The following is a 15,303-nucleotide window of genomic DNA, read 5'->3' as shown; positions in this document are numbered from 1 at the left end:
AGGAAGGACGGAGACGGCTGGCGGGAGTTGGGGTCCCCCGCCAGCAAAGGGAGGTGAGGTGCGACAGCGGAGTGACGGCAGGAGGAGGGGGGGTTGAGAGTGTCGTCGGTAGGGGGGTCCAGGGGCAAATCTGCGGGGGCCAGGCCCCTGTGGCCCCATAGCAGATACGCCCCTGAAGTATACATAGGCTATCCCAATCCAGCAATTCTTGCAATACCTTCAAGTTAGGCATTACTGGATCTCATTAATGTAGAAAGCCCCCTAGTGGGGAGGAGGGGATTCTTTTCAAAGTTGGACAACCATTTTTTTCAGGTCCCAGCACAGCTGAATAAATTGTTCCAATTGTATCAGATAGCGAGGGATAGTAAAGAAATACTATATTTAGAAACACTAGCACAGGTGTGTGATCTAGATTGTACCTTGTGAGTTCTTTTGTATTTTTGGTTGACAAATGTGCATAGACTACAAACTCAGATGGGCAGAAATGGGTCTGGATATGCTAGGGCAGCTCCATATTGGAGAGGATCTGATCCCTTTCGCGACATTAACGGAAGATTATAAACTTAATCCTAGTGACCATTACGGCTACTTGCAGTTGAAGCATTTCTTGAAGGGGCCTGTATATGGTAAGTGCCTAAGGAGGGAGGTGCACTCGTTGGAGGAAATCTGTGTGACTCCTAGGAGTACGCGTGGGATGATTACTTATTTGTATGGAGTGCTGGCGGCGCGACAAAATCCTTCCTTAGTGCATAGGAGGAAGTGGGAGCAGGAATTGCACTTTGTCCTCTCGGATGAGGAGTGGTTGAAATTGGAGAGAGGGATATTGCGATCATCACTAGCTGTGCATATGAAAGAGAATGCCATTAAAGTGTTTTACAGATGGTATCTTACCCCGGCTCATCTGAATCACATGTTTCCTACAGTGCCAAAAACATGTTGGAGACAATGCGGTGAAGTGGGGACTATGGGACACATTTGGTGGTCCTGCCCTAAGGCAAAGGCCTATTGGAAAGGCGTGCAGTCACGTCTTCAGGTGTGGGTGGGAAAATCTGTGCATTGGCATCCTCTGGTCTTTTTACAGGGGCAGAGGCCGGAGGGTTTGTCATCTCACCAATGGTTTTTAGTGAGGGGGGCCTTACATGCAGCTCGACTTAACTTGGCTCAAAACTGGAAGTCGCCGCTGATCCCCTCTCTACTAAGGTGGATCACCAGGGTGCGTTATATCTGTGAGATGGAGAGACTGACGGCTGCTAAAAGGAGAATGTTGTTGAAATGGGAAAAGATATGGACACCTTTTTTGAATGTATGTTCTGGTTGATGGATATATTGTTGAGTGATGGAGGGAGCAGAGGGGGTGGGGGTTTGGTGGGGTGGGGGTTTAGGGGGAGATATGAGAACTGAGGAAGGTTGGGTGGGTTTGGGATCGGGGGGGAGGGAAGTAACCTGTAAAAACCAAAAAATTTTTGAAGTCAAGTTGACAGTAGATATAGAGCTGACACGTACAATGTACCCGATGTCTTGTTTGTTTAGTATTTCATGTTAGTTATAATATACTTTGTCCAAAATTGTATTGTACTGAACTGCATATGCTTTGTTATGTGTTAACAATGCTTAATAAAGACTTCTATAAATTAAAAAAAAAAAAAAACCTCAGACATTCACCCAGGAAATAGGATATGATAGATGCTTTTATTCTGCTGGCATCATATCAAACAGCTCACAGCTTCTGGTTATAGATGGATGGTATTCATGGCTGTCTAACCTCCTGTGTACGGGGAGGGAGCAACGAAGGGTGTGGCCTGCAGAGATTTGCAGCTTTATCTCCACAGGGCATAGAGATGAAATATGAGGGCAAGAAGCCAAAGAAAGGAAAAAAGCTCCAAAGAAGTCCCACGTCTAAGTTACCAGTGCATAGTAGGTTATACTCCTGCTGTGCCCATCCCAGGCGAGGCAGAACCTGACCAGTCAAATATGTACATGTGAGCAGAGCCTGGCCAGCTTAACATGCATGTCCGCAGAAAAAAAGAATGTTTGTCTCCATCAGTTTCTAACTGATAAGGAAGGGTGAAGGTATCTAGCTGTTGCAAGGGGGATTCAGAGATAAAGCAATGTAAGCATGATAATGAGGCCAAAAGGTGAGGCCTTGGATACCTAGGGAGAGGCCTCTAAAAAGCTCAATTTACAGCTATATGGGCTCAGTTTCCACCGACAAAAGCAGATTTGTGCCATTCTGCATCAATGTGGGAAAACGGGGCTGAAAAAAATGTTTGTTAAATTGTTAGCTTGTTTGAGGAGCTTACAATGCTTAATCTGAATACGGCATTAAAGGAAAATCAATATAAGATTGTATATAAAGCCTACGTTACTTTAAACATAAGGGGAAGAAAATGAGGCTTTGGGATGAAGAACAATGCAGAATACATGTTGCCACATTTTTACACTTTGAGTGTCTGTAGCTACAACCTCTGAAAGCTTTAGAGCTCATAGAACATGGAATGAACATATGGTTTTTGCTATTGAGTGATGGATAAGAGTTGAAGAAAGCAGGACTACCTGATCATAAATGTAAGGCTTTGTTAGATGTCTAGGTACAGGAACAACTAAATGTAAGTTATCTATAATTGCTTGTTCAGATCCCTGGACATCTTTCAGACACCAGCATAGGTGCTGTACTAAAAGGGTTTGTTCTAAGGACAAAAGGAGGCCATTACTATATTGTGGTACCAGAAACTTGATTATTATGTAGGACAGGCAGAATAATTACAGGCACCGTAGACCTGTAAAATGTTAATTCTTTCTCTTTCTTTCTTCTTCAACTAGCCTGTACACTCGGGAGCTGCCACTTATACTTGTGTTTGGAATTGCCACCTCTCCAATGATTATTCACAGGCTGCTGTCACATTCTGTTTCTTCTCTGCTCTGCATAGAGCTTTTCCAGTCCGTTTCCTGCACGCAGCACCTGGGCACAGTCATCGATAAGGTAACTCTTCTCCAACGTATGTACTTGGGTTTGCAGGAAAAGCTGCGTCTGTTGGTCAGTAAAGGCTCGACTGATTGCCAAGTCAGAAAGGACCACTTCAAGCCCTGCTGTGTGATTTATAGAATCATTCATAATAATAAATTGATGTACTTATTCATGGAGCTCTGTCCACACAGATGAAATAACTATTATATTTTTCATATTTTGTAGTACATGGCAAGAAGTGTGTAATATACTAATTTATACAAATGCAAGTTGGCATGCAGTTAGTATACAATCTGATTTAAAATTCATAAAATGATACATTTCCAACATGGAAAAGAGAAGTTAACTTTTACCCTACTTAGCTCACAATTGTATTTTGTACTTCTCCTTAGTCCCAAGATGTGATTATCCATATCTGACATAACATAACACTTTATTTTTGTAAACCTCAGTACCTCGCAGTTTAATATGAGTTCCGTACAAAGAAGCTGGACAAATCCAGCAATTACAATTAAACATCAACACAATCAGATAAAAAAAAACTAACTTCAATTCCTACCATATTTTTGAAATAAATTTGTTTTAAGTAATTGTCTAAAACTTACATAATCTTTTCTGTCCCAGTGCTGAGGGTGAGCACACCTTTCTGTTTCCTTGTACCTGGTGATAAATTTCTTGGGTTGCGCTGGCCTTAAAATCTTCATAGGGGCAAAAGAGCCAATGGCCTAGTTACAATTCATTTTAATATGCTGATGTCTACCCTTTGAGCTAACTCCCACACTGAATCCATTTCTACATTGTTCCTCTCGTTAACCGCGCACTTCTGCCCACTGTAGCTTTCTGCATCAGCCCCAGAGTCTACTACTACTACTACTACTACTACTATTTAGCATTTCTATAGCGCTACAAGGCATACGCAGCGCTGTACAAACATAGAAGAAAGACAGTCCCTGCTCAAAGAGCTATGTAATAAAAGTGAGCCAAGTATAGGACAATCAAGCCATTGTGACATCACTGATGAGGTTGGCTCTTATTGGTGGCCTGAGGCATTATGACATCACAATATTAGCTCTGGTTACAAGAGACTACTACTACTACTATTTATCACTTCTATAGCACTACAAGGCATACGCAGCGCTGCACAAACATAGAAGAAAGACAGTCCCTGCTCAAAGAGCTTACAATCTAATAGACAAAAAATAAATAAAGTAAGCAAATCAAATCAATTAATGTGAACGGGAAGGAAGAGAGGAGGGTAGGTGGAGGCGAGTGGTTACAAGTGGTTACGAGTCAAAAGCTCTCCTCCAGGTATAACTGGTTTGCCTCCTTTTCTGTGAGACCTAACCCTCCACATTCTGATTCTGTATGTGTAGTTCCGTTTGCTTGTTCACTTGTTACTGGAATTTATCTTACTTCAGACTGTAAAATATGTTTGAAAATCCTGAATCCTGCTTGAGTATCCTGCATCCTGTTCCTGCCAAGCTTGTTTGAGCATCCTGAATCCGGTTCCAGTATCCTGAATCCTGTTCCAGCCAAGCCAAGTCCGTTCCAGCATTCGGTTCCAGCCAAGCCAAGTCCGTTCCCAAATCCGATTCCAGCCAAGTCAAGTGCATCCTGAATCCTGTCCAGTCCTGCTTGGGGGGTTTTGCTCGACAACAGTAGGCCAAGGGCTCACGTTGTTCCAGAGTTCGTGACTGTTTGTTTAAAGCCTGGGACCGTGACAACCAATTTTGTGTTTTTGGCTTTGACTTATTTATTGAACACTAGTAAACAAAGGCCCGTTTCTGAGCGCAATGAAACGGGCGCTAGCAAGGGTTTCATGGCTGCATGGCTCGTCGCTGTTTTACCTGGTTCGTGGCTTGCACCGCTGCTGTTTCCGTTGTAGCTCTGTGTGGGTGGCGGTTTTCGTGCCCCGCCCTCGACGTCATCGCGTTTTGACGCGAGGGCGGAGCAGAGCTACAGTGTGGAAATCCGGAGTTTGTGGCCTGAGTAGATCGTTGGAGCTGACGCGAGGGTGGGGCCCAGAGACTGTGGTTTTCGTGGCTTCAGAGCTTCGAACATACGAACCTTGGCTTCAGTGACGTCAGCAGACAATAGAACATTGAGGGTGAGTTTTATATATATAGATTGATCTGCAATGTAGCAGTTTCTAAGACTGGGTGCCTATTCCTTACATAGACTGGGACGGCCCATAGGTGGATGAGCCCCATCATGCAATGGTAATATCTACCCTGTGTCTGTAAGGTTCCCTTGTGTTGGGCTCCACTACCAACTATGGTCCATGTCTTGCAAGGAATCACCTTTGCAATGGCCACAAGCTTAATTTCTTTTTCTTAAATTTGTATATTGCTGGTTGAGATGTTAGGTTATGTTTTAGGTTGTTACATTTTTTTTTTCTGCTGTTGGACTTTTTTTCATTAGTTCAAGGATCAAGTCTAATAAAACTTAGTCACAGCTTTTCTGAGGTGCTAGTTCTCTCCCTTCCTGCTCCACTTCCCATCCACCCCAGTTCAATCTTGTAATACAAATCCACTTACTAATTAAGGAGTTGGATTAGACAGAATTGTTTGGCATCGGTTGGGAGGGAAAAACAAGGGAAGAATTAGGTTAAACTTGGGTTACCTATGAAAAAGTGAACACTTAAATAACTTTCAGAGCATCTTGATTGGTAATATCTTATTAGATCTATCAGGTAATTCTTCAAAGGGAACCACACTAAACTACACATCTCTTTTTTTTGTTTTGTTTTGTTACATTTGTACCCCGCACTTTCCCACTCTTGGCAGGCTCAATGCGGCTTACATGGGGCAATGGAGGGTTAAGTGACTTGCCCAGAGTCGCAAGGAGCTGCCTGTGCCTGAAGTGGGAACTGAATTCAGTTCCCCAGGACCAAAGTCCACCACCCTAACCACTATGCAGGTGTGTCTATACACAAGAGACCCAGAAGCACAAAAATATCAAAACAGACTTTCCTCCTGGGTTTCAGGCTATTTTCTGTTATAAGCAATTAGGCTTGCAATCACCAGGCCTTATCAGAGTCCATCACTTCGGGGCCAAACCAACTTTGATCGCTCATTCAAGCTATTTGTAAAGTAGACACGTGGCAGGAACAGGATTCAGGATACTCAAGCAGGATTCAGGATTTTTAAGCAAGCTTAGCAGGAACAGGATTCAGGATACTCAAGCAGGATTCAGGATTTTCTAACAAGCTTGACAAGAACAGGATTCAGGATACTGCAGCCGGATTCAGGATACTCAAACAAGCTTGGTAGGAACAGAAGCTGAAAGCAAACAGGAAGGGGACTGGAGCTGAAGACAAACAGGGCAGACACAAGCAGGATACAAAGCTGACCCACAAAGACAAACAACAGAACTAAGGCTGAAGCTAAGGTAGAGGGGACTAGAACAAGCAAGGCAGACTAGGTAAGACACAAAGCTGACCCACACAGACAAACAACAGAACCATGGCTGAAGGCTGAACCTAGCATACAAACAGACCGAGAAGAACAGAAGCAGAAGTGCACACATGCTAAGAACAAAGCAACAAGAAATCAAGGCAGAAGTGCCCACAGACACACAGATAATAAACAAGGCAGAAGTGCTTCACTACTACTACTACTATGTCACTTCTATAGCGCTACCAGTCGTACGCAGCGCTTCACAATTGCTTCACTGCACACAGACTAACTGAGTACATGCAGTTACGTGCACAATTCATGCATAAGTATGAAAAAAATAGGCATGGCTGTGTCACCAAGAATCAGAGCTTAATTTCTGGGGCCATGACCTGGAATGCAGTTCCTTCACTTCTTTTGTGACTCCAGGGGTGTTCTGCTGTAACCTCTTCCTTCTAGACATCATGTAGGGGAGAAGAGGGAAGAGGTGAGCCTGGACCAGAACACTCTGCTGTCTAATTCAGCCTAATTTTTTTGTGTTACTCCTGCCTCTGCCTTGCTTGTCCTTTCCCTAGGCTTCATAGTTCAGTTTCCTTTATTATCTACAAATTAAGCCCTGCAAAGAATACTCCTTAGAGGTCATTTTACTAGTGTTACATTTGCTAACAGAAATCAGTTAGAGAAATATTTTAGTGATGAGATAAAATAAAACTTAAATGTGTCTCTGTTTTCCTTCAGCTTCTTCTGACAACTCAGTTTCCCTTCAGGCCGAGTGGGAAAGTGTTGCAGGTGCTCACCAACATCTTTTTGTATCATGATTTTTCTGTTCAGAACTTCATCAAAGGGCTTCAGGTAAGACCAAAGGTCTCAAACCACAGGTGGTTGAAGTTGACTGCTTTAGTTTTGACCTAGATCTCAGTTTCAGGATTTTCCCAAAGGGAGGATTATATGAATTTTGTAGAGGTCACAGTGTATTATAAGTGATGGGGTGGGGGGGGGGGGGGGGTGACAGGGTTTAGCTTACAAATTCATATCGACCAACATGGAGCTTCATTAAACATTACAACCTCTGGCATTAAGGTGTTTGGTGCTTGGCACTAATAGTGCATCAGTATTTGCTGATTAAATGCCATGTTTGCATTTCTGCTGAATGTTGTGCTGTCAGATGCAGAACAGTGGTCATTGGGGGGGGGGGGGGGGGGGGGGGGCAGGAGAGAGCTATTACCTGATCTGATGCCTGTAATATCAATGAAGAAGTGTCTTTACCTAACTTAGCTGCCTGATAAGAAAACAATGAATCAATACATTTCCTTCTTACGTTACTCTTCATGGTAGAGAAGGAAAAGAAATTTACAGATCGAGAAGGTTGTGCTAAGTTTGACAAAACAAAACACCGCATCGGATAAAAAGCTGCTAGGTCAAAACAGACCTTATACATATTAAACTAGAAAATTTAAATAAAAGGACAGGAACCAGGAAGTATAAAAGGCAGGGCCAGAATGGCGTTAAGTAGGTCCAGGGAAGGAAGAACTAAAGAACCAGCATATGCCTTTTATGACATACATTTAGCTACTGTGACCTGTCTGCGGTAAGCCAACCTTTTGATTTGAAGACTTGGAAGCATAGGCGTAGACTGGGGGGGGCGAGGGGGGGCAATGCCCCCCCCCAAACGACGATGAGGCGCCGCCGCACCATTAGTTTAAAAAAAAAAAAAAAAACACATGCACGCACGCGCTCCTCTCCGTCCGCTTGGCTTCCCTGCTCTCTCTGTCTGCGTCCCGCCTTCCTCTGACGTCAGAGGAAGGCGGGACGCAGACAGAGAGGGCAGGGAAGCCAAGCGGAGTAGCGGACGGAGAGGAGCGTGTCCGTCTACCCCTCTCTCTTCCTCCCTCCCTCCCTCCGCCGCAGGCAGCAGTCTTTTCCAGCGTTCCTGGCAGCGGTAGCGTTGTACACGCTGCCTTCGGTCTGCCCTGAAGCCTTCTCTTCAAGTTCCTGTTCCCGCATAGGTGGGAACAGGAACTTGAAGAGAAGGCTTCCGGGGCAGACCGAAGGCAGCGTGTACATAGCTACCGCTGCCAGGAACGCTGGAAAAGCTGAAGACTGTTGCCTGCGGCGGAGGGAGGGAGGGAGGAAGAGAGGGGGTAAACGGAGTCACCATCTTGGACCTCGCGGGGGGGGGGGGAGCAGAGGGAAGATGGATGGGACTGGGAGGGGTGGGGAGCAGAGGGAAGGAGCAGGAGATGAATGGGACTGGGAGGGGTGGGAAGCAGAGGGAAGGAGCAGGAGATGAATGGGACTGGGAGGGGTGGGGAGCAGAGGGAAGGAGCAACAGATGGATGGGACTGGGAGGGGTGGGGAGCAGAGGGAAGGAGCAGGAGATGAATGGGACTGGGAGGGGTGGGAAGCAGAGGGAAGGAGCAGGAGATGAATGGGACTGGGAGGGGTGGGAAGCAGAGGGAAGGAGCAGGAGATGAATGGGACTTGGAGGGATGGGACTGGGAGGGGTGGGGAGCAGAGGGAAGGAGCAACAGATGGATGGGACTGGGAGGGGTGGGAAGCAGAGGGAAGGAGCAGGAGATGAATGGGACTGGGAGGGGTGGGAAGCAGAGGGAAGGAGCAAGAGATGGATGGGACTGGGAGGGGTGGGGAGCAGAGGGAAGGAGCAGGAGATGAATGGGACTGGGAGGGGTGGGAAGCAGAGGGAAGGAGCAGGAGATGAATGGGACTGGGAGGGGTGGGAAGCAGAGGGAAGGAGCAACAGATGGATGAGACTGGGAGGGATGGGACTGGGAGGGGTGGGAAGCAGAGGGAAGGAGCAGGAGATGAATGGGACTGGGAGGGGTGGGAAGCAGAGGGAAGGAGCAGGAGATGAATGGGACTGGGAGGGGTGGGAAGCAGAGGGAAGGAGCAAGAGATGGATGGGACTGGGAGGGGTGGGAAGCAGAGGGAAGGAGCAGGAGATGGATGGGACTGGGAGGGGTGGGAAGCAGAGGGAAGGAGCAAGAGATGGATGGGACTGGGAGGGGTGGGAAGCAGAGGGAAGGAGCAGGAGATGGATGGGACTGGGAGGGGTGGGAAGCAGAGGGAAGGAGCAGGAGATGGATGGGACTGCGAGGGGTGGGGAGCAGAAGGAAGGAGCAAGAGATGGATGGGACTGCGAGGGGTGGGGAAAGAAGACACTACTGGAAAGAAGACACTGAATAAAACAGAAGACACTGGGACCAAAGCGAATAGAAAAACTAAATGATCAGACAACAAAGGTAGATAAAAGTATTTTATTCATAATTTATTAATTGAAATGTGTCAGCTTTTTGAAATGTGCATCTGTGATATTTTGCCTGTAAATTCAATTCCTTCCTCCACATTAGCATATTCATTTGCATATGTATATATGCAAATGATATGCTAATATGCTCCGCCCATTCTTTGCCCCCCCAAATGAAACAGTCAAACTACGCCTATGCTTGGAAGCCTTGTTCTGAGGTCTGGCTGGGGCCAGACCTGGAAACCTAGAGAGAGAGCTTATAGACTGTGTTTGGGGCATGGTAGTCACATGCCACAAACCGTGGTTTGGGAACTGTCAGCCACAGGCTCGATGAGACTTTTCATAGAATTAAAGATACTTTACCTGACCCTGTGAAGTAACAGGCTTCAGGATTAACTGAATAAAGTGCTTGCCTTATTTCACAACCTTGTCTGTCTGTGTGCTGCTCTGTCTCCTGGTAGGCTTTCTCAGGAGATTAGCATGCAGTTAACCAGAGTATCAATGAATATCAATGTGAAGTCTCAGAATTCATGAACTAAAATCTTCTTTAATGCAAATTCAAACAAAGGAAATTGACTTAGATGTGCTGAACAAGAGTCTCTGCCTTGCAGAACTGGGAGTCTGTTCTCTATCAGCTCCCCCTGTGTAGAAGGGGAGCCAGGAGATCTCAGCACTGAGCTGAGAGAGTAGATGCGGTGAATACTTTTAAACTGGTAAAAAAGTTGGTTATTTTACAGTAGCTTGAAGGGGAGCGTATGCAACAAGGTAAAGAAGTCAGCTTAGACACTTTCAACCCCAGTGGAGAGAGAAGGGGCTGGTCACAGCTCAGCATACACAGGGACAAGGGCCAGCCAATTGGAAAAGTCCCATAAGGCATAGGCAACTGAGACACGTGCTCAGGAAAGCCTATTACAGAGCACTGCAGGAAGACTCAAGAAAAATGTTAGGAAGTATTTTTTCACGGAGCGAGTAGTGGATGCTTGGAATGCTCTCCCGCAGGAGGTGGTGGAAATGAAAACGGTAACGGTATTCAAACATGCGTGGGATAAACATAAAGGAATCCTGTGCAGAAGGAATGGATCCTCAGGAGCTTAGTCAAGATCGGGAGGCGGGGCTGGTGGTTGGGAGGCAGGGATAGTGCTGGGCAGACTTATACGGTCTGTGCCAGAGCCGGTGGTGGGAGGCGGGACTGGTGGTTGGGAGGCGGGGATAGTGCTGGGCAGACTTATACGGTCTGTGCCCTGAAGAACACAGGTACAAATCAAAGTAGGGTATACACAAAAAGTAGCACATATGAGTTATCTTGTTGGGCAGAGTGGATGGACCGTGCAGGTCTTTTTCTGCCGTCATCTACTATGTTACTATGACTTAAGATTTGTAGTCCTGCCTTTCAAGGGCACAAGCACTCTATGCAATCTGATATAAACAATGTCCAACATATACATATAAACAATGGGACAGCCTGCCTCCATGCAAATGGGGGCAGAACAGGCTATCCAGCTTATAATCGAACGAGAAAAACGCCCAAGTTCCGACCTAAATCGGGAGATGGACGTTTATCTCACAAAAACGAATAAAGCGGTATAATCGAAAGCCGATTTTTGGGCGTTTTCAACTGCACTCCGTCGCGGATGCGGACAAAGTTTATGGGGGCGTGTCAGAGGTGTGGCGAAGGCGGAACTGGGGCGTGGTTATCTGCCGAACAAAGATGGGCGCATTTCAGCGATAATGGAAAAAAAGTATGCGTTTTTAGCTAGAACTTAGGACACTTTTCCTGGACCCTGTTTTTTCACGAATAAGGCCCCAAAAAGTGCCCTAAATGACCAGATGACCACTGGAGGGAATCGGGGATGACCTCCCCCGACTCCCCCAGTGGTACCTAACCCCCTCCCACCACAAAAAAAATGATGTTTCACACATTTTTATTTTCACCCTCAAATGTCATACCCAGCTCCCTGGCAGCAGTATGCAGGTCACTGGAGGAGTTGTTAGGGGGTGCAGTGGACTTCAGGCAGGTGGACCCAGGCCCATCCCCCCCTACCTGTTACAATTGTGCTGCTTAATGCTTATTAGTCGTCCAACCCCCCCAAACCCACTGTACCCACATGTAGGTGCCCCCCTTCACCCTTAGGGCTATAGTAATGGTGTAGACTTGTGGGCAGTGGGTTTTGAGGGGGATTTGGGGGGCTCAACACACAAGGGAAGGGTGCTATGCACCTGGGAGCTCTTTGACCTTTTTTTTTGTTTTGTAAAAGTGCCCCCTAGGGTGCCCGGTTGATGTCCTGGCATGTGAGGGGGACCAGTGCACTACGAATCCTGGCCCCTCCCACGAATAAATGTCTTGGATTTATTCGTTTTTGAGCTGGGCGCTTTCATTTTCTATTATCGCTGAAAAACAAAAACGCCCAGCTCACACATTGTTGAATAAAACATGGGCGTCTATTTTTTTCGAAAATACGGTTCGGTCCGCCCCTTCACTGACCCGTTCTCGGAGATAAACGCCCATGGAGATAGGCGTTTTCGTTCAATTATGCCCCTCCATGTTTATTTTGAAGGCTGCCCTCATTCCTCACTCACAGCATCACAGTGTACAAATTGGGTATGTTTTTCCCATGGGAGGTAAAATGGATATATTTTCTCAGTGGAGGAAAGAGATCTGCTTTGTCTAGCAGTGTCTACTCTATCCACTATTGATAAGGAAAAGCATGTTTTTCTTGTGCCGGTCTGGAAAAAATCTCTTTAAAGTAGAAAATATGCAAAGAGAAAAAAAAGGGGGGGAAATAGTCATGCCAAAGGTTAGCCTAGGTCACAATCATATCTTTTACTAAAATAACTGTGATTTTTCCAGTCTGCATCACCTGCTTTGACTGCATGCTTGTTTTTTTCTTTTCCTCAGCTGTCTGTTGTAGAGCACTTCTACTCCCAGGCACTCAGTGTTCTTTGCTGTCACCTGTCTATAGCAAAGAAAAGACTCAGGAATTTGTCACACAGTCAGTGTGAGAACATTCGACAGCTGTCGTCATTCATGAGGTAAGTAGAAGCAGCGGGCTCTTTTGCCAGAAGTCTATTACACCTTTTCCTTGACCATGGACTGATATAGTTTATGGCATCATATGCCTCTAGAAGGAAAACACAGCTTTGAAAATAAACTTTTTTTTTCTCCCATGTTAGGGACTAAGGCTCTGCAGCTGGGCCCAGCAAATATTTAACGCACCATCAGGGTCTACAAGAGATAATATCTCAACTGTCTGGCTATAGGTTTAGCTACCTATCTGTTCTCTGGACTTCAATTGCTTAGTTAAATTGTGCTGACTGTGTATCTGTATTGCGTTGTGGTGCTCGTGTGCAATTCTGGTTACTGCATCGCAAGAAAGATATAGTGAAAGTGGAAAAGGTACAGAGAAGGACGATGAAAATGATAAAGGGGATGGAACAACTTTCCTATGAGGAAAGGCTAAAGTGGCTAGGGTTCTTCAGCTTGGAGAAAAGACGGCTGAAGGGAGATATGATAGAGGTCTATAAAATAATGAGTGGAGTAGATGTGAATCGCTTGTTTATTCTTTCCAAAAATACTAGGACTAGGGGGCACGCAATTAAGCTACAAAGTAATGAATTTAAAATGAATCAGAGAAAATATTTCTTCACTCAACATGTAATTAAACTCTGGAATTCTTTGCCAGAGAATATAGTAAAAGCAGTTAGCTTAGCAGAGTTTTAAAAAAGTTTGGATAGCTTCCTAAAAGAAAAGTCCATAAGCCATTATTAAAATGGACTTGGGGAAAATCCCCTGCTTATTTTTAGGATATGTAATACAAAGGTTAATAGAAAATCTGATGTGTGTATATGTTGCGTCTTAGTGCTGGGTATATTTCTCAGCGGTATTTCTGAATAGGGAAAGTCTCATACAGTCGCAGGGGTAAGACGCAACATAAACACACATCAGATTTTCTACTAGCCTTTGTATTACATATCAGATTAAGCTATAGTAGAATATTGCCGCAGTACTTGATCAGTATTTCTAGGATAAGCGGCATAAAATGTATTGTGCTGTTTGGGATCTTGCCAGGTACTTATAACCTGGATTGGCCACTGTTGGAAACAGGATGCTGGGCTTGATGGACCTTTGGTCTGTCCCAGTATGGCAATACTTAATGTTCTTAATGTCTTCTAACCTAGATTTAAAAAAACAAAAATCCCTCTGCCTAGGATAGGCATTTCAAACTGTCTCTGTTCTATCACTTTATTAATTCTTGCCAAGTTTCCTAACTTTGACTCTGCAAGGTTTATTTTCCATTGTCAATCCTAGATAAGAGAGTAGCTTTAGTTTAGTTTGGTTTAGTTAGCAGTTAGAGATTACATTAAAGAAAATGCCATGTATATTGGGAATATTTGGTTTTAAAGGAGAAAGATTGTAGCAAAACCTGTATTTTGTTTCAAATTGTCTCATTGCTTGCCCCTTATAGAGAACATTTTTAATTGTGGTACTTGGCTGAATCACTGTGAGACTTATAGTCCCCCCCACCCCCCCGGGTTTTCTTCTCATATATAGACAACCCAACAATCATTAACAATAGTCCTCAGCTACTTACAGGTATTGTTACACATTTCAGCAAAGCTTTTGACACGGTTCCTCATAGGAGGCTACTTCTACTACTACTACTTATCATTTCTAAAGCGCTACTAGACGTACGCAGCGCTGTACACTTGAACTCTTAATTAAACGACAGGTTGAAGTTAGGACCCAAAGTGGTGATCTGGATTAGAAACTGGATGACAGGAAATGTGAGTAGCGGAGTGCCTCAAGGATCAGTGTTAGGTCCAATTTCTGCTCAATATATTTGTGAGTGACATTGCTGAAGGGTTAAAAGATAAGGTTTGCCTTTTTGTGGATGATACCAAGATTTGTAATAGAGTGGACACCCCGGAGGGAGTGGAAAAATGAAAAGGAATCTGCAAAAGTTAGAAAACTGGTCTAATGTTTGGAAATTAAAATTTAATGCAAAGATGTGCAGAGTGATGCATTTGGGAAGTAGAAATCCAAGGGAGCCGTATATCCTAGGAGGTGAGAGGCTGATATTCACAGACAGGGAGAGGATCCTTGGGGTAATGGTGTCTGAGGTTCTTTAAGCAACAAAACAGTGTGAGAAGGTAGTGGCCATAGCCAGAAGGATGCTAGGCTGCATCGAGAGAGGCGTAAGCAGCAGAAGAAAGGATGTGTTGATACCCCTGTACAAGTCATTGGTGAGGCCCCACCTGGAGTAATGTTCAGTTTTGGAGACCATATCTTGCTAAGGATGTGAAAAGACTAGAAACGGTTTGGAGGAAGGCAACAAAAATGATACAGGGCTTGTGCCATAAGATGTAGGAGAAGAGACTGAAAGACCTTAATATATATATATATCCTAGAGAAAAGAGACAAGGGAGATATGGTACAGACTTTTAAAAACTTGAAAGGTATTAATATAGACACAAATCTTTACCAGAGAAGGGGAAACAGTAAAACTGGAGGACATGAGCTGAGGTTGTGGGGTGGTAGACTTAGGAGTAATTTCAGGAAATTCTTTTTCACAGAGAGGATGTTCAATGTCTGGAATTCCCTCCCATGGGAGGTGATAGACTACTACTACTACTACTATTTAGCATTTCTATAGCGCTACAAGGCGTACGCAGCGCTGCAC

General features: G+C 44.9%; 1 protein-coding gene across 1 annotated transcript in view; it reads left to right on the top strand.

Moving 5' to 3' along the window:
* Positions 1–15,303, top strand: part of ORC3 (origin recognition complex subunit 3) — a 131,464-nt gene that overhangs the window by 44,325 nt on the left and 71,836 nt on the right. The window contains exons 8-10 of the mRNA XM_030195642.1: positions 2,821–2,980; positions 7,099–7,212; positions 12,522–12,655. Of these exons, the coding sequence (XP_030051502.1) occupies positions 2,821–2,980; positions 7,099–7,212; positions 12,522–12,655 (408 nt within the window). The remainder of the gene's footprint in view (positions 1–2,820; positions 2,981–7,098; positions 7,213–12,521; positions 12,656–15,303) is intronic.

This window comes from Microcaecilia unicolor, chromosome 3, assembly GCF_901765095.1.
Source record: "Microcaecilia unicolor chromosome 3, aMicUni1.1, whole genome shotgun sequence".
Lineage (NCBI taxonomy): Eukaryota > Metazoa > Chordata > Amphibia > Gymnophiona > Siphonopidae > Microcaecilia > Microcaecilia unicolor.
The sequence above is the reverse complement of the archived record's forward strand: the minus strand, read 5'-3'. Positions and strand labels throughout refer to the sequence as shown.